The sequence below is a fragment of the Dendrobates tinctorius genome, unplaced genomic scaffold (assembly GCF_039654945.1).
Source record: "Dendrobates tinctorius isolate UK_male_01 unplaced genomic scaffold, ASM3965494v1 ptg000126l, whole genome shotgun sequence".
In the NCBI taxonomy this organism is placed as follows: Eukaryota; Metazoa; Chordata; class Amphibia; order Anura; family Dendrobatidae; genus Dendrobates; species Dendrobates tinctorius.
The window spans coordinates 16079014-16098194 of record NW_027361794.1 but is presented as its reverse complement, the minus strand read 5'-3'; the positions used below and the strand labels follow the sequence as shown (position 1 = coordinate 16098194).

Below are 19181 nucleotides of genomic sequence, written 5' to 3'. Positions count from 1 at the left end.
ATCCTAGAATTGCATTTGCCTTTTTTGCTGTTGCATCACACTGTTGACTCATATTCAGTCTGTGATCTATTAGTATACCCAAGTCTTTTTCACATGTGCTGTTGCTTAGGCCTATTCCTCCCATTCTGTATATGCTTTTTTCATTTTTATTGCCAAGATGTAGTACATTGCATTTCTCCCTGTTAAAAACCATTCTGTTAGTTGCTGCCCACTTCTCCAGTTTATTTAAATCTTTTTGAATCCTCTCTCTCTCTTCTCTAGTATTAGCTATCCCTCCTAGCTTTGTGTCATCAGCAAATTTAATCAGTTTACCCTCAATTCCTTCATCTAAATCGTTGATAAAGATGTTGAACAATACAGGGCCCAGGACAGAGCCCTGTGGCACCCCACTTGAGACATTCTTCCAACTGGATGTGCAGCCATTTACGACCACTCTTTGGGTCCGATCACTAAGCCAGTTATGAATCCACCTAACAGTTGCCTTGTCCATTCCATACTTAGTCATTTTTTCAATAAGGATTGTATGAGAGACTTTGTCAAATGCTTTGCTGAAGTCAAGAAATACTATATCTACAGCATTTCCTTGATCCACCCAATCAGTGATACCGTCATAGAAGGAAATTAAGTTAGTCTGACATGACTTATTAGTTACAAACCCATGCTGACTCTGTTTAATCACTTCATTCTTATCCAGGTATTGACATACATGTTGTTTAATAATTTGTTCAAAGATCTTTCCTGGTATAGAAGTCAGACTCACCGGCCTATAGTTGCCTGGGTCTACCTTCTTCCCCTTTTTGAAGATAGGAACAACATTTGCTCTTCTCCAGTCTTCTGGCACTTCTCCTGTTCTCCAAGAATTTTCAAAGATTATGGAGAGGGGTTCAAAAATTTCTTCTGCTATCTCCTTCAGTACTCTGGGGTGTAATTCATCTGGACCTGGAGACTTGAATTAATTTAGGTTAGCTAAGTGTTTCCTCACTATCTTTCTGTTTATAGATATCCTGGATTCTTCTATTCCCTTAATAGGACAGTGAATAACAGTTGATGTTACATTTCCTTTCTTAGAGAAAACAGATGCAAAATAGGAATTTAAAAGTTCAGCCTTCTCAACATCCTGTCTTACCATTTCATCATTTTCATCCTGTAAAAATCCTATAGCATCTTTGACTTTTCTTTTACTTTTGACATATCCCCAAAATCCTTTATTATTGCTTTTGACATCTCTTGCAAGCCTCAATTCATTTTCAGCTTTAGATAATCTGAGTTGTGCCCTGCAGGTTCTGCAGACAGCATTATATTCTTCTTTAGATATGCCTCCCTCTTTCCATTTTATAAACATTTTTTTCTTCCTTTTTAGCATGTGCTTAAGTTCTGTGTTCATCCATCCTGGTTTCCTTAAATGCTTCCTATTCTTCCCTCTTTTCGGAATTGTTAACAACTGTGCTTTGAGAATTTCATTTTTCAAGATTTCCCATCCTTCCTGGACATTTTTGTCTTTAAGGATAACCAGCCATTGGATCCCTCCAATTCTCTTTCTGAATCCCTTAAAATCTGCCTTTCTGAAATCTAACCTTGATGTCTGAGTCTTCACAGGTCTTCCTCCTCTAGTTATCCAAAATTCTAAAATAGCATGGTCGCTACCTTCTAGGGTCCCAGCCACTTTTACCTCCTCAACCATTTCCTCCCTGTTTATAAGGATTAGATCCAAGGTAGCAGTTCCCCTTGTTTTCTCCCTTACCTTTTGGAAGATAAAGTTGTCAGCAAGAGAGGATAAGAATTTCCTTGACCTGTTAGTTTTGCCTGAGAGAGATTCCCAACAAATGTCTGGATAGTTGAAATCTCCCATGACAACTATGTCATATTTTTTGGAGAACTTGGCCATTTGATGCATAAAGAGTTCATCCATATCTTCAGCTTGCACAGGCGGCCTGTAGTAAATGCCTACAATGGTGTCCTTTCCATTGTTCTGTCCTTGTATTCTTACCCAAACAGTTTCCAGAGAACTCCCAGTCTCTGAAGTTTCAATCTCTGTGCAGATATACGCGTTTCTAACATACAATGCGACACCTCCTCCTCGTATATCAAGTCTGTTTCTTGCAAATAAGTTGTATCCTTCTAGTCTTGTATTCCAATCATGTGTATTGTCCCACCAAGTTTCAGTGATTCCAATGACATCATATTTCTTTTCCTGTGTTAGTAGTTCCAATTCTCCTTGTTTGTTGCCCATGCTTTGTGCATTAGTATAGAAACATTTTAGTTTGTGATTGGTTTCTCTTTCTCCAATACTTTTATTAATTAGATTCTTTCGTCTTTGTTCTTCCTTTCCACTTCTAATAGCAGAGTTCTCAATAGCATTTGTCAGGTGTATGGCTTTTTCTGGTCTTTTGCTTCCCTTCCCATGTTGTTCTAGTTTAAAGCTCTCCTTACAAGTGTAGCAAGGCGACTTCCAAATACATGCTTTCCAGTCTTCGTAAGGTGCACCCCATCTCTAGCAAGTAGTCCATCGTATAAGTAGTTCACTCCGTGATCCAGAAATCCAAATCGTTGCTGACGGCACCATCGACGTAGCCAGTTGTTCACCTGCAGAATCTTATTCCACCTCCTTGTTCCATGGCCATCCACTGGGAGGATGGAAGAGAAGACCACCTGCGTTCCAGGTCGTTTCTTGCGGTGTCATTTGTCCCCACATGTAGTAGCAGGAATGGGTAGTCATCTGTAGGTCTGAAGAGTCCTGATATCCTGTCAGACACATCTTTAATTTTTGCACCTGGAAGACAGCACATTTCTCTTGAAGTTATATCCGGTCTGCAGATAGCGGCCTCTGTTCCTCTCAACAGGGAATCCCCCATGACCACCACTCTCCGTTTCTTCTTCACAACATTTTTCTTTCTCCATCCAGGAGGACTCTGAAGGCGTACAAGGTTGCTGTTTGTTGGCAAAGTCTTATCCTGATGTATTTCTTCATCGTTTTCCTGCGTGAGAGCCTGGTACTGGTTCCTGAGCAGTATGGGTGCTGACTGCCTCCTGATCCTCCTGCTTCTTTGGGTCACATGTCTCCATTCCTCTGTTTCTTCAGGTGCACTTCGAATTTCTTCTCTTTCTGTAACATGAAGAGATAATTCTGCTCTGTCCAAGAACTCTTCACCTTCCTTAATGATCTTCAACGTAGCTAACCTCTCTTCGAGATTTTGCAACTTTTCCTCCAACAGGCACACAAGCTTGCATTTGTGGCATGTGAAGTTTGGCTTTTCCACTGGTAAATCTGTGAACATGTAGCAAGAAATGCAGCTCACCAAATGGCTCCTGGCCTCTTCCATCTTGAGATTTCTTAAAAACGATGAAAGATGAGCCAAAATTCGCACGCCGATAGGCGCGCGGTTTTTCCGATTTCCTCTTTTCAGCTGCAACGGCCAAAACCCAGTGATCGATGAGCTCGCGGAGACTCTTCACTTATCCCAGAAGGTACTGGGAATATGCAAATGATCTCCTCAAGACTCTTCCCCTGGTTTTCCGATTTCCTCTTTTCAGCTGCAACGGCCAAAACCCAGTGATCGTTGAGCTCGCGGAGACTCTTCACTTATCCCAGAAGGCACTGGGAATATGCAAATGATCTCCTCAAGACTCTTCATGATTTTCATGATTGGTCATGCATCAGTGACGTATGGACATGCGTATTGAGACAATGGGAGGACGCTGTGCCACGAGAGTGTGAGTGGGCGGTACACATATTTTGATGGCAGTGGTTTTAAAAGGGAGATTAGTGAAGTATCACTTTGCTACTGCACCTAACTTGGGACACATGACATCAATTTATCTGTCCTCCTGATGAGCCCATACAGGCGAAACGCGTTGAGGCGCTAACAACCATGGCAGGTGGCGGGTAATACAGTTAAGTATCGCTGTTGCGATTTTGGACCTATTGGCATTTGCATTGACTGGACATTCATGAAGCTATGTATGATAGCAAATTGGGCAGTAATAGGGTGTGAATGATATGGTATCAATATTTAATGCCCCTAGTGACATTGATTTTGGATCATTGAGGTTGCTATTTGCGATAAGGGTTATGTGCTCTTGAAGACTGATGTATCGCAAAATGATCTTGATCTGTCTAGTCAATGAACCCCTCAACATTTATGCACTTTATATTGTGGTTGAAACGGTATGAGGGGTTTATTCCAATCATTATTACCCATACATACCACCTAATGCCAAATGTGTTATATTGATTTTAACATATAAAGGGACATAGGGTCCTCTTTAGAGCAGAAGTATCTTTGTTTAGTAATAGGGGTCCCTTTTTTTATTGGGTAGAGGGTCTCCCTAGTGGCTGCAGGGTATAATAGGGCCCCTAGGGACAGCCATCGGTGAGCGGGGGCGCCACAACGTTCCCCCCTAGGGTGCCAACCTCCGCGGCCAGGCAGGTTTAAGCTCAGATTATTTATCAGGGATTCCTATTTGTTCCCTTTAAGGGGTTTTTGTTTGAACACTATTTGTTTTGTTTTATTGTCACTTTGTTTTTTGGTGTATGATCATTTATGGTTTTTTAATCAATAAAGCATCATTTTTAGGGGATATTTATATGATTATACTTTAAGATCCTTTTTGCATTGTTAATTGAGATTTCTCTGGTCAGATGAGACAAAAGTAGAGCTTTTTGGGCAAAGGCATCAACATAGAGTTTACAGGAGAAAAAAAGAGGCATTCAAAGAAAAGAACATGGTCCCTGCATTGAAGCATTACAATGAAACACTTCAAAGTGCCCTGGATGAATTTGCTCCTCCTATACATAGAACACCACAACACAGACGGCGACAACCCTGGCACACCCTGCAAACACGTTTCCTGCAGCGGTGCTCCAGGTGCGCCGAACGTCTGTGGAGAAAGTCCAACCTACCCGAAGATTTCATCCATTATAAGTTTATGCTTCGAACATACAACACTGCCCTTCACTTCTCAAAACAAACCTATTTCAACACCCTCATCACCTCACTGTCCAATAACCCTAAATGTCTCTTTGACACTTTTCATTCTCTACTCAACCCAAAAGTACAGGGCCCTACCATGGAGCTTCGAGCTGACGATCTGGCCAATTACTTCAAAGAAAAAATTGACCAGATCCGACAGGAAATTATCTCCCAATCACCTCATACCATGCACTGTCCTCCCTCCCCCACTGCATCTAGCTCACTCTCTGATTTTGAACCAGTCACAGAAGAAGAAGTAAGCAGGCTCCTTGCATCTTCACACCCAACCACTTGCACCAGTGACCCATTTCCGTCACATCTACTCCAGACCCTTTCCCCTGCTGTCACCCCTCACCTAACTAAAATATTTAACCTCTCTCTCTCTTCTGGTATCTGTCCCTCCTCATTTAAGCATGCCATCATACATCCACTACTTAAAAAAACATCCCTCGACCAAAACTGTGCCGCTAACTATAGGCCTGTCTCTAATCTTCCCTTCATCTCTAAACTCCTGGAACGCCTGGTCCACTCCCGTCTTATCCGCTATCTCTCAGAAAACTCTCTTTTCGACCCTCTCCAATCCAGTTTCCGCTATTTACATTCTACTGAAACTGCCCTCACTAAAGTCTCTAATGATCTACTAACAGCTAAATCAAATGGTCATTACTCCATGCTAATTCTCTTGGATCTCTCTGCAGCATTCGACAATGTGGATCATCAGCTCCTCCTCACTATGCTTCATTCCATTGGCCTCAAGGACACCGTTCTCTCCTGGTTCTCCTCCTATCTCTCTGACCGCTCCTTTACTGTATCTTTTGCTGGCTCCTACTCCTCTCATCTTCCCCTTACTGTTGGGGTTCCTCAAGGATCAGTCCTAGGCCCCCTCCTCTTCTCTTTGTATACTGCCCCTATTGGTCAAACAATCAGTAGATTTGGTTTCCAGTACCATCTCTGTGCTGACGACACCCAATTATACGCTCCTTCTCCTGACATCACGCCAGCCTTTCTAGAAAACACCGGCAATTGTCTAAACGCTGTGTCTAACATCATGTCCTCACTATATCTGAAACTGAACCTGTCAAAGACTGAACTCCTGGTGTTTCCTCCCGCTACTAATGTACCTATACCCGACATTGCCATTTCCGTGTGTGGTTCTACTATTACTCCCCAGCAACATGCCCGCTGTCTTGGGGTCATACTTGTCTCTGAGCTTTCCTTTGTCCCCCACATCCGATCACTGGCTCGCTCTTGTTATCTGCACCTCAAAAACATTTCTAGAATTCGACCTTTTCTTACTTTTGACTCTGCAAAAACGCTGACGGTTTCTCTTATTCATTCTCGTCTCGACTATTGTAACTCCCCTCTAATCGGTCTCCCTCTTACCAAACTTTCCCCCCTCCAATCTGTCTTGAATGCTGCTGCCAGGATCATATTCCTCGCCAATTGTTACACCGATGCCTCTACCTTGTGCCAGTCATTACACTGGTTACCCATCCACTCCAGAATCCAATACAAACTTATTACCCTCACCCACAAAGCTCTTCATTGCTCAGCACCACCCTATATATCCTCCCTTATTTCAGTATACCATCCTACCCGCGCCCTCCGTTCTGCTGATGACCTGAGGTTAGCATCCTCAATAATCAGAACCTCCCACTCCCGTCTTCAAGACTATACACATGCTGCGCCAATTCTTTGGAATGCACTTCCCAGGTCAATACGATTAGTCCCCAATCCCCACAATTTTAAGCATGCCCTGAAAACGCTTTTATTCAGACTGGCCTACCGCCTCAACACATTAACCTAATCAATCCCTGTGTGGCACAGCCAAAAGTTTTTTACCATAACCAGGTTCCCGGCATCATGTTCCCACATGCTTTATGCAACCATTAGCCCTCTGCATCCGTACTGTTTAACACTTAACATTATGGCTGGTCCATACAATCAGGGCAACTGTTACCACCCACCTTTCGTGTCTCCCCTTTTTTCCTCATAGATAGTAAGCTTGCGAGCAGGGCCCTCATTCCTCTTGGTATCTGTTATGATCTATGTGATTATTGTTATGCTGTAATGTCTATTGTCTGTACAAGTCCCCTCTGAAATGTAAAGTGCTGCGGAATATGTCAGCGCTATAGAAATAAAATGTATTATTATTATTATTATTATAAGGCACCCTTCTAATATCAGGGACCTGGAGCAGTTTGCCAATAAATTGCTCAGTAGCACAGATGAACCATCAGAGCACGCTAACCTACATGAGTTGATAATTTTACATAGTTATCTAATCTATTCTAGAGCTTTTGTTAAAGTAGTTTTTGAAACGTCAGAATATAATGCTCGGCATTTGCTTACAACTTGCAGGACATATTGCTTTTGTTCTTCATCTTTTGTCAGAAGGTCGTTAAAGTCGGTTACTTCCTACCTCTTTTAATTTTTCTTTCCTAACTTTTGGATTTACAACCCTAGCGTGCTCTGATGGTTCATCTGTGCTACTGAGCAATTTATTAGCCATTAACAACTTTTCATTGTCTGTAATGGTGGGATCAAAAAACGATAATCCCACCAACTCTGCATTCAAATACCACAAATGGTTCGAAAATTTGGTCAGGGCTATTTCTGCAATGTTGTTGTCACATTCTTTATAGTCTAACAGACTATGCAAAATACCTAAATCTTAAAATACCTCAATTTGGATTTTTTCAAACTTTGAGCGACGAGCGGCACGGGTTAACGTCGTTTGATCGAGCTCAAATTTTGGCTATCTCAATATCTGGAAAGGGGAATCGTTTTGTGGGGTCCAGACGGACAAAATTCCGACATCGATTTTTTGCGGTCACCCTACCTCGTACACACACAGCTCAGCTCCGTACACCTTGTACACACACGGCTTCTCTCCAAACACCTCGTACACACATGGCTCCGCTCCGTACACCTCGTACACACACGGCTTCTCTCCAAACACCTCGTACACACATGGCTCCGCTCCGTACACCTCGTACACACATGGCTCCACTTCGTACACCTTGTATACACGCGGCTCCGCTCCGTACACCTCGTACACACACGGCTCCACTTCGTACACCTCGTATACACATGGCTCCGCTCCGTACACCCCGTACACACGTGGCTTCGCTTCAAACACCTCGTACACACATGGCTCCGCTTCGTACACCTCGTACACACAGCTCCGCTCTGTACATCTCACACACATGGCTCTGCTACATCCACACTGTAAACCCCTCCTGACCCCCCCACATAAACTCCCACTCATCCAGCACCATGACAACCAGCGGCAGAGTCCTGAGGCCCCTGATCATGTGATCCCTGACTCCTCCCCTCCTGTGACCTCATCACAGGTCCTGTGTGCACAGAACAGCCAAACGTGTGTGTGGCTCTGCAATCCACAGATACCGCTTATAATTATCACCAAAAAGGTCTATCTTCATCTCGTCAGACCAGAGAATCTTATTTCTCATAGTCTCGGAGTCCTTCATGTGTTTTATTTTAGCAAACTCTATGCGGGTTTCCATATGTCTGGCACTGAGGAGAGGCTTCTGTCAGGCCACTCTGCCATAAAGGCCTGACTGGTGGAGGGCTGCAGTAATATTTGACTTTGTGGAACTTTCTCCCACCTCCCTAATGCATCTGTGGAGCTCAGCCACAGGGATCATGGGGTTCTTCTTCTACCTCTCTCACCAAGGCTCTTCTCCAATGATTGCTCAGTTTGGCTGGACGGCCAGGTCTAGGAAGACATCTGGTGGTTCCAAACTTCTTCCATTTAATGATTATGGAGGCCACTGTGCTCTTAGGAACCTTGAGTACTGCAGAAATTCTTTTGTAACCTTGGCCAGATCTGTGCCTTGCCACAGTTCTGTCTCTGAGCTCCTTGGCCAGTTCCTTTGACCTCATGATTCTCATTTGGGCTGACATGCACTGTGAGCTGTGAGGTCTTATATAGACAGGTGTGTGCCTTTCCAAATCAAGTCCTATCAGTTTAATTAAATACAGCTGGACTCCAATGAAGGTGAAGAACCATTTCAAGGAGGATCACAAGGAAATGGTCAGCATGTGACTTAAATATGAGTGTCTGAGCATAGGGTCTGAATACTTATGACCATGTGATATTTCGGTTTTTCTTTTGTAATAAATTTGCAAAATTTTTACATTTTTTGTTTTTTTTTTCAGTGAAAATGAGCTGCAGATTGTACATTAATGAGAAAAAAATGAACTTTTTTGAATTTTCCAAATGGCTGCAATGAAACAAAGAGTGAAAAATGTAAAGGGGTCTGAATACTTTCCGTACCCACTGTATTAGGTCCAGCACCCATTATACATTCCCTTGGCCATTCTATTTACTGATGGCACATTATATATCCAGGCATTATAGAATGCTGTAGATAAGCTCTGAAAGGCAGTGGCTGCATCTTATATCGGCCAAACCTGGTGACAGGTTCGCTTTAATAGAGAATTGTATACATATGCACTATGCACTGTAATTTTCTTATTGCTGGATTAGACAGCATGTTTGGGCCCTTCCCTGCCATCTATATTTGCATCTACTCTTACGGTCTCCATTTATAGGACTGTATTCTGTAAGTAGGGAGACTGTTACCACCACTGCTGGCCAGTCCTTCGCTCCTGCCGTCGCCGTGCTTGCTGCTACCCGCTCCTCCGGTCTTGTTATTCGGTCCTGCCATCCTCCCTGCACTGCGGGAGGCTCCCGGTCCCGGTACCTGCGCCCTGGCACTCTTAGAGGGCGGTCACACCCTCTCCCAGGTCCTTTATGCTCTCTGATGTCCTGATCCGGAAATCCCAGCAGCCAATCCGAGTAAGGTGTGGGGTATTTGAACCTGCTTCCTCTTATCAGTGGCGCCTGGTTATTGTTCAAGCTCCTGCTCTTGCGACCCAGACCAGTGTCTATACTCTGTGCGCTACCCTGCGTGTCCGTACTCCTTTAACCTGCTCTGCACGTCTGTACTCCTGTATCCTACTCTGCTTATCTGTACCCTCTGCACTGCTCTGCACATCCATACTCCTGTGCTCAGTTCTGTATGTCTGTCCCTAGTGCTCTGGTGTTCGTCAGTCTTCTACGTTTCCCTTCTATTCCATGTCTCTCCCGCTATCTGAGCCACCCCTCTTGGTATTGGTTACCGTGGTATTTGTCACGCCGCCTGTCATGCCCCTCTCACCTGGGGGCAGGACCCCACGCCCGGTGTCACCACGTCCGGCACCGCGGCCGCTCAGGGGTTCCCGTCGGGTGCGCACGCGCACCTCTCGTACTTAGTTTCATGGCTGCACAGCGTTGCTAGTGCGCATGTGTGCTCTTCTTGGTTCTAGCTGCAGCCTTGTCCTCTCTATGGTCCTGGAGGATCTGACCCAGAAGTCCTTGTGCTCCTGCCCTATATCAGGCTACCTCTTCCTATGGGAGGTGCCTAATTATTGATGGGCTTCCTGGCTTGGTCTGCTTGGTCCTTGCCGGGCTGTGTGCTGTATTCGGGTCCACTGCCTTGTGCTCCGTTTCTGTACTCTGCTTTATGCTCTGTTCCTGAACTCTGCCTTGTGCTCCGTTTCTGTACTCTGCCTTGTCGTGCTTCATTGCACACGCTCTGTGCTCTGTCATACTCCTTTGCACACGCTCAGCTCATACCTTCACCCTGTCATGCTTATCAGCACACCCACTGTCTAACCTTGCACTCAGGCGTGCCCTCTGAACACGCTTTGTCTAACTCTGTACTCAGGCGTGCTCCTTCGCACGCGCCCTGCTTTGCTTGCATCCGGGCGTGCTTGTCTGTGCACGCCATACGTGTTCTTGTGTACCCACCTTGCACTATCCTGTATCTAGCATACTCCCGTGTACATGCTTTGTATTGTCCTGTACTCTCCGTGCTCCCGTACACTTGCCCTGTATTGTCCTATACCCTGCGTGTCCCTGTGTCCACGCTTTGCACACTCTTGTACGCTACATATTCCCTGTTGCTAGACACATGACTCGTGTCTCCTGTGAGCCGGCCACCTGGTTCCAGCAGTCTTGGTAGCTCAACCCCTTGGGATTGCCCCTGACACTCCCTGAATAGAGGGTGGTCCTCACTAGGTCAGCTCGCCCTGGGGCTATCTGTTCCATGGTCCAGAGGGTCCACTCTTACAGCTCGCCTCCCTGAGGTGTTAAAGAATAACCAGGCCATGGACCCCACCGGCACCACATTTTCCGCGGCTTCCGTACAGGTAGCATCCTGTGACTCTGGCTCTGTGTCCTTGCCACATTTCCCATCTTGTCCTTGCAAGCCACCTAAGTTTTCTGGGGATCCCAATCTGTGCAGGGATTTTTTGACTCAGTGCAGCATCCATTTTGAACTCCTGCCCCTGCGATATCCCACCAATCGTGCAAAGGTGTCTTTCATTTTATCTCTTCTAGAGGGAGAGGCCTTGGCTTGGGTGAATCCCCTGTGGGAGCGTGATAACCCCATTGTCTCCCAATTGGCAGCTTTTTTGGAGAATTTTCGCAGGGTATTCGATGAACTGGGACGGCTGGCCTCCATGACTGGGTCCCTTTTCAACCTTCACCAAGGTTCCCTGTCAGTAGCTCAGTGTGCCATCCGCTTCCGAATCCTAGCCTCCGAGTTGGGATGGAATAATGTGGCTCTGGTTGGCTCTTTCTGGCATGGGCTGTCAGGCCGGACTAAGGATGAGCTCGCGGGGCGAGATACTTGAACCTCCTTGGAGGATCTAATCTCCCTGACCACACGCATAGATTTGTATTTCCAAGAACGATCCAGCGAGCTTTCCAGAGGGGCTGGTTTACTTCTTCCCCTAGGACAGGTAAGGGAGGCCTTCTTAGGAGTTCCCGATTCCTCAACTCCCTTGACTTTGGCAGTTTTGATATACCTGGAACAGAGACGTTACTCCGAGGTGGCCTGTGTGGATTTGGGTGCGGCAGGCAACTTTATTAGTCTCAAGACTGTCAGGAGGCTTCAGATTCCTGTTGTTTCCCTGGACAGACCACGTTTGATTGCATCGGTAGATGGAAGACCTCTGCAAGAGCTCGTCACCGTGGTGACTGAAGAAATAGTACTACAGATTGGGGCCCTTCATTGGGAGAGTATTACCGTGTACGTACTACCGAACCTCTCACATGCACTGTTGCTTGTGTTTCCTTGGCTCAGGTCCTATCAACCAATCCTTGATTGGCGCTCGGGTGATGTGCTACGTTGGGGGATCCTCCTGCCAGAAGCAGTGTCTGCAGCCAATTCGTCCTGTTAATCTCCCACAGTCCACCTCTGCTCCCGCAGGTCTCCCTTCGGCTTATTGGGGCTATACGGACGTCTTCAATAAGAAAGAGGCTGAGGTCCTTCCTCCACACCGCTCGTATGATTGCCCGATCAAGCTTGTTCCAGGTTCCTCGCTGCCCAGGGGAAGGATCTACCCTTTATCTCCAGAGGAGACTCAGGCCATGCCGGAGTATATTCAGGAGAACTTTTCCAGAGGGTCCATCCGGACAGACACGCACACACACGCGAACACCTAGTAAACACGACTCTGGTCTGTACGCATCGCACATATGTGGCTCCACTCCGTACGCCTCGTACTCAAGCAGCTCCGCTCCGAACACCTAGTAAACAGGACTCTGCTCCGTATGCCTCGTACACATGCTTCTTTGCTCTGCACGCCTCATACACATGGGGCTCCGCTCCGTACATCTCGCACACATGCAGCTCTGCTCCATACGCCTCGTACACATGCGGCTACACTCCGTACACCTCGTACATACGCAACTCCGCTCCGTACGCCTTGTACACATGCGGCTCTGCTCTGTACACCTCGTACACACACGGCTCTGCTACATCCACCCTGTAAAAAAGAAAATGGCACCAGAAATATAGGAATGTGCAGGTGCCAATTCCGGCCCAACAACCCGCCCTCTCCTGTCATCACGGCACAAAAGATTACCGATCGGGTATTCACCGTGAAGTCAGTAGAGGGCGGGTTGTGGCGCCATGCATACCAGGATTGGGGGGAGAGGGGGCCATTCATTCCAGGATGAGGAATGGGGTGCCATGCATACCAGGATTGGGGGGAGTGAGGAGACCATATATACCAGAATAGGGATGAGAGGGCCATGCATACCAGGTCTGGGAGATGAGGGGTACCATGCATACCAGGATAGGGGGGTGAGGGGTGCCATGTATACAAGGATTGGGGATGAGGGGGCCATACATCCTACGATAGGGATGAGGGGGGACCATGCATACCAGGATTGGGGGTGAGGGGACCATGCATACCAGGATTGGGGGGTGAGGTGACCATGCATACCAGGATTGGGGGGTGAGGTGACCATGCATACCAGGATTGGGGGGGTGAGGTGACCATGCATACCAGGATTGGGGGATGAGGGGTACCATGCATACCAGGATTGGGGGGATGAGGGGACCATGCATACCAGGATTGGGGGTGAGGGGACCATGCATACCAGGATTGGGGGGATGAGGGGACCATGCATACCTGGATTGGGGGTGAGGGGACCATGCATACCAGGATTGGGGGGATGAGGGGACCATGCATACCAGGATTGGGGGGATGAGGGGACCATGCATACCTGGATTGGGGGGTGAGGGGGCCATGCATACCAGGATTGGGGGTGAAGGGACCATGCATACCAGGATTGAGGGGTGAGGGGGCCATGCATACCAGGATTGGGGGTGAGGGGACCATGCATACCAGGAAAGTTGGGTGAGGGGGCCATGCATATCAGGAAAGATGGTGAGGGGGCCATGCATACCAGGATTGGGGGTGAGAGGACCATGCATACCAGTAAAGGGGGGTGAGGGGACCATGCATACCAGGATAGGGGGGGTGAGAGGACCATGCATACCAGGATTGGGGGTGAGAGGACCATGCATACCAGGAAAGGGGGGTGAGAGGACCATGCATACCAGGATTGAGCGGTGAGGGGGCCATGCATACCAGGATTGGGGGTGAGAGGACCATGCATACCAGGAAAGGGGGGTGAGAGGACCATGCATACCAGGATTGGGGGGTGAGTGGACCATGCATACCAGAATTGGGGGTGAGGGGGCCATGCATACCAGAATTGGGGGGTGAGGGGACCACGCATACCAGAATTGGGGATGAGTGGCCCATACATACCAGGATAGGGGGGGTGAGGTGACCATGCCTACCAGGATTGGGGATGAGGGGACCATGCATACCAGGATAGGGGGGGTGAGGTGACCATGCATACCAGGATTGTGGGTGAGGGGACCATGCATACCAGAATTGGTAGGTAAGGGGTGCCATGTATGGTGCAGATATCAGAGTTACTCTGTAAGAACCTGGAACATGTCTCCAAGGATTTACTTATAAGGGTATGTGCACATGTGCGGATTGCTGTGTGGAATTTTCTGTGTGGAATCTGCATCTCTTGGCAGAATCCGCAGGTCTAAATCCTTGAGGTTTTTATGCGGATTTATTGTGGATTTTGTGCAGATTTCGCCTGTGTTTTTAGACCTGCGGATTCCTATAATGGAATGGGTGTAGAAACGCTGCGGAATCCACACAAAGTTTTGACATGCTGCGGAAAATAAACTGCTGCGTTTTTGCTTGGATTTTTCAGCAGCATGTGCACAGCGTTTTTTCCCCATAGAATAACATTGTACTGTAAATCACTTGTGGATCCGCAGCAAATCCGCAACGTGTGCACATAGCCTGGGAATAATCAGTGCTGGCAGATGTCACCACACTGACTAATGTAGAACACATGGACAAATCTCAGGTATTAGAGGAGAACACAAAACAGCAATATGGACAGGAGGGAGGGCCTGATCCCAGGAGCTACAGTCTGAGGAAAGGGCTAAAAGCCTTCACTAGACCCCTGTACAGCTGTATAATGAGGTCCAGGCTTTATAGTGAAGGGACTGGAGGGAGAAAAGAGGGAAAGGAGCAAGAAGAGCCGGACTGCCCATCACTAGACCCCTGTACAGCTGTATAATGAGGCCCAGGCTTTATAGTGAAGGGACTGGAGGGAGAAAAGAGGGGAAGGAGCAAGAAGAGCCAGACTGCCTATCACTAGACCCCTGTACAGCTGTATAATGAGGCCCAGGCTTTATAGTGAAGAGACTGGAGGGAGAAAAGAGGGAAAGGAGCAAGAAGAGCCGGACTGCCCATCACTAGACCTCTGTACAGCTGTATAATGAGGCCCAGGCTTTATAGTGAAGGGACTGGAGGGAGAAAAGAGGGGAAGGAGCAAGAAGAGCCAGACTGCCTATCACTAGACCCCTGTACAGCTGTATAATGAGGCCCAGGCTTTATAGTGAACGGACTGGAGGGAGAAAAGAGGGGAAAGGAGCAAGAAGATCCGGACTGCGCATCACTAGAGCCCTGTACAGCTGTATAATGAGGCCCAGGCTTTATAGTGAAGAGACTGGAGGGAGAAAAGAGGGGAAAGGAGCAAGAAGAGCCGGACTGCCCATCACTAGAGCCCTGTACAGCTGTATAATGAGGCCCAGGCTTTATAGTGAAGGGACTGGAGGGAGAAAAGAGGGGAAAGGAGCAAGAAGAGCCAGACTGCCCATCACTAGACCCCTGTACAACTGTATAATGAGGCCCAGGCTTTATAGTGAAGGGACTGGAGGGAGAAAAGAGGGGAAGGAGCAAGAAGAGCCGGACTGCCCATCACTAGACCCCTGTACAGCTGTATAATGAGGCCCAGGCTTTATAGTGAAGGGACTGGAGGGAGAAAAGAGGGGAAGGAGCAAGAAGAGCCGGACTGCCCATCACTAGACCCCTGTACAGCTGTATAATGAGGCCCAGGCTTTATAGTGAAGGGACTGGAGGGAGAAAAGAGGGGAAGGAGCAAGAAGAGCCAGACTGCCCATCACTAGACCCCAGCTGTATAATGAGGCCCAGGCTTTATAGTGAAGGGACTGGAGGGAGAAAAGAGGGGAAAGTAGCACTTTTTTCAAGAAAAGCCAGACAGCCCATCACTAGAGTCCTGCATACACTGAGGCCCCTGATCATGTGACCCCTGACTCCTCCCCTGCTGTGACCTCATCACAGGTCCTGTGCGCACAGAACTGCCCTACATGTGTGCGGCTCTGGGGGTTGAGGTCGGTGGGGATTCTCCACATCTTTTTAGTCTCTTTAGCTTCATAGTATCAGCTCTAATCCAATGGTGAGAGAGCGATTTACCCTGAAGAGTCACAGATTGTGGGGTTGGTATAAAATGTTATATTTAGGGGTTTCTGTGTTGTCTCCTTATATGAATCACAATGGTTTTGTTCCTTTTCCGCTGATTGATACAAACGACCCAACTATGAAACACGAGAACCAAGGAAACCTGTATTACTCTCCTAGTACGGGGCCTCTTACTTGCCCCCATATACAGTATAATGTTCCCCCAGTATCGCCATCCTCCACACACAATATGTTTCCACCCAAACCAGGAGATAATCAGTTCTCCCTCTTCCCCATACTTAATGCCATAGAGCCCCTTTCTTGGTTCCCACACACAGAATTATGTTCCACAGTATCTCCATCCCCAATTTTATTTCTTATTTTTTGTGTTTTTCATGTAATATACGGAAGCCTACAGGAAAATGCTAAAAAAAAATCACTGTACGTGGAGACATTGGCCTCATATATCTCCTGTCTTGTTGTTCTTACAAAGAAGCCTTTATATAATCCTGGGGTCTAAGGTTTCTCCTTGTGGAGAGTGACATACCAGCTCTGGCTTGTCAAGGTAAGGAGGCTTATTCGCCATGCAATGCTCCTCTGGGAAATGTAATATGCAAATTGCCTCTTCAGAGAGAAAGAGGTGGCGCTATAGAGTTCAAGTTGTCATGATCTCAGTGCGGGTTTGACTCGCACACGTGGGGTTAATGCCTGGAACCAGTGCTGATGACTGGCATTTCTGGGGTTAAAGGTTGTGATCCCGATGCAGGCTTACCTGCACACCTGGGGCTATGATTGTGGCCTCTCCCTGGTTCTGGGGGAGGCTTCTTATAGCCTCAGGAAGCTCCCATCCCTGTCAGTTATACTTTCGCCCTTGGCATTGTGTGGTGACCCCTGAGTGTGTTTGTGCTGTGTTCTGGTTACTTGATTCTCTGTGTATGACTCGGTCTGTTTCCTGGAAATCGCTTTGGATTCTGCCTGGTACCTCCTATGTCTGTTTGGTTTTGATCTCTGCTTGGCCCTGATTATCCGCTCTGTCTCCTCCCTGGTACTGTACTGATATCTTGTGTATGACCTTTGGCTTTGTCTGACCTCCCGTCTGTTTATCCCTCCTGTACCTCGCTGGTCTGTACTGTGCATGACTTCTGCTTTGCCATAATCTGAGTTCTCTGGCTTCTCTGACGCTAATCCCCGCCCCCTTGCAGTCACATGACCATAGGTCCCGTGCAAGCTTGCTCATTTTCAGTGTCCGCAGGTCCCGTGCCTCTTTACTTTCCAGCGCTGACTGGACCCTGACACTAATAGCTTGTAGCACGCTTTGTCACCTCTGCTGCCCTGCTCCCCAGGTAACTCTTAGCACTGCTTCTGTACTCAGGACACGCGCACTGGCTCTATGAGCAAGTGTAGTGCGGTGTCTCTGACATTATAACTGACCATTTCAGTTTTTTTTTTTTTTTTTTTCTGAAGAGAAAAAAAATAAAAAAAGGTGTGTGTTATCCTCATGGATCCCATACAAGCCTTGTCTGATCAGGTCAAGGACCTGACCCAAATGTTCCATAAGCTCAATGTGGAACAACGCACGATGGCCCAGACCCAGCAACAGTTGGTGGTTACTGTGCCGGGGGCTGTCGATGCAGGGGCTTCTGGTTCTGGGGGTAGGGATGTGTCATTAGCGTCCCCCGAATCTCTGGTCAAATTACCAGACCTTTTTTCAGGGGCTAAAAAGGAGTTCAGGTCTTTCAGAGAAGGATGCAAGCTTTTTTTTTTTCTCTAAGGCCCCGCTCCTCCGGGGATGAGTTCCAGAGGGTGGGGGTCATTATTTCCCTACTTCGGGGGGCTCTGCAAGCATGGGCTTTCTCTCTGTCTTCCTCTGCTTCTGAACGTATGTCTGTGAATGCATTCTTTGAGGCCCTCGGGCACATTTATGATGAACCTGACCGAGTGCAATTGGCAGAGGACATGTTGATGAGTGTCTGTCAGGGGAAACACTCAGCTGAGTGGTTTTGTTCTGAGTTCCGCCGCTGGGCGGCAGAGGTCTCTTGGGACGACGCCACACTCCGAGGACTCTTTCGCAGAGGCTTGTCCGAGCGGCTGCAGGATGCCTTGGCGTTACATCCCCCACCTAACTCTCTCGAGGACGCCATGACCCAGGCCGTCCGGATGGACCGCAGGCTGCGGGCCAGAGGGGTGATGCAGGTGGATACTCCATTATTCCCCAGTGGAAAAGAGACTGCCCCTGAGCCCATGAATGTAGGCGCCCTCTCCCTGAAGGATTCGGAGAGGAAACGCCGGAAGGACAAGCAGTTATGCTTTTACTGCGGTAAAACGGGACATTGGAAAAGGGAGTGCCCGAATTGCCCATCTTCAAACCCGGTCGGCGGGAAACGACTAGGTCTGGGTAGTCAACGGGGAGGCTGCTCAGACCCTCAGGTACCATTTTCCTCGTTTTCTAAAGTAGTACTGCCTGTGGAACTGTTTGTGGATGGTAGTTCTTTTTCCTCTACAGCCTTCGTGGACTGCGGATCATCGATTAATCTTATTGACTCCCAATTGGTCACACACTGCAAGATAGGGACAGTTAGGCTCAAGGTTCCGATCAAGGTGATGGCCATTGACTCCTCTCCCCTCACTAAGGAGGGAATTCGCTTTATGTCTGATGTGTTTTCGCTCAGAGTGAGCGCTACTCATGTGAAAAACATAAGTTGTTTTGTGCTGGACAATCTACCTGCAGGGTTGGTGTTGGGCATGCCCTGGTTACAACGCCATAACCCAGGTATTAACTGGAAAACGGGGGAGATTGTACAATGGGGGTTTAATGATTTTGAGTTGTGTGATAAATCCGCACTGCTGGTTGAACCTGTTAAATCTGTGTCTGTATCATCTGTCGAGCTGGAAGGTATTCCGGAATGCCTGAAGGACTTCGAAGATGTATTCTCCGAAAGCGAGGCCGAGACGTTACCGCCACATAGACCCTTTGACTGCGCTATTGAGCTGGTCCCGGGGGCTAAATTACCCAAAGCCTGTCTGTTTAATTTGTCCGGTCCTGAG

General features: G+C 47.6%; 1 protein-coding gene across 2 annotated transcripts in view; it reads left to right on the top strand.

Annotated features, from left to right (window-relative positions):
• LOC141047295 (uncharacterized) overlaps window positions 1-19181 on the top strand; it is a 60046-nt gene that overhangs the window by 26531 nt on the left and 14334 nt on the right. Inside the window, exon 8 of one of the 2 annotated variants that reach the window (XM_073542347.1) lies at window positions 18285-18287. The exons of the other annotated variant lie outside the window; for it this stretch is intronic. Within the exon in view, the coding sequence (XP_073398448.1) occupies window positions 18285-18287 (3 nt within the window). The remainder of the gene's footprint in view (window positions 1-18284; window positions 18288-19181) is intronic. 2 annotated transcript variants of the gene reach the window in all.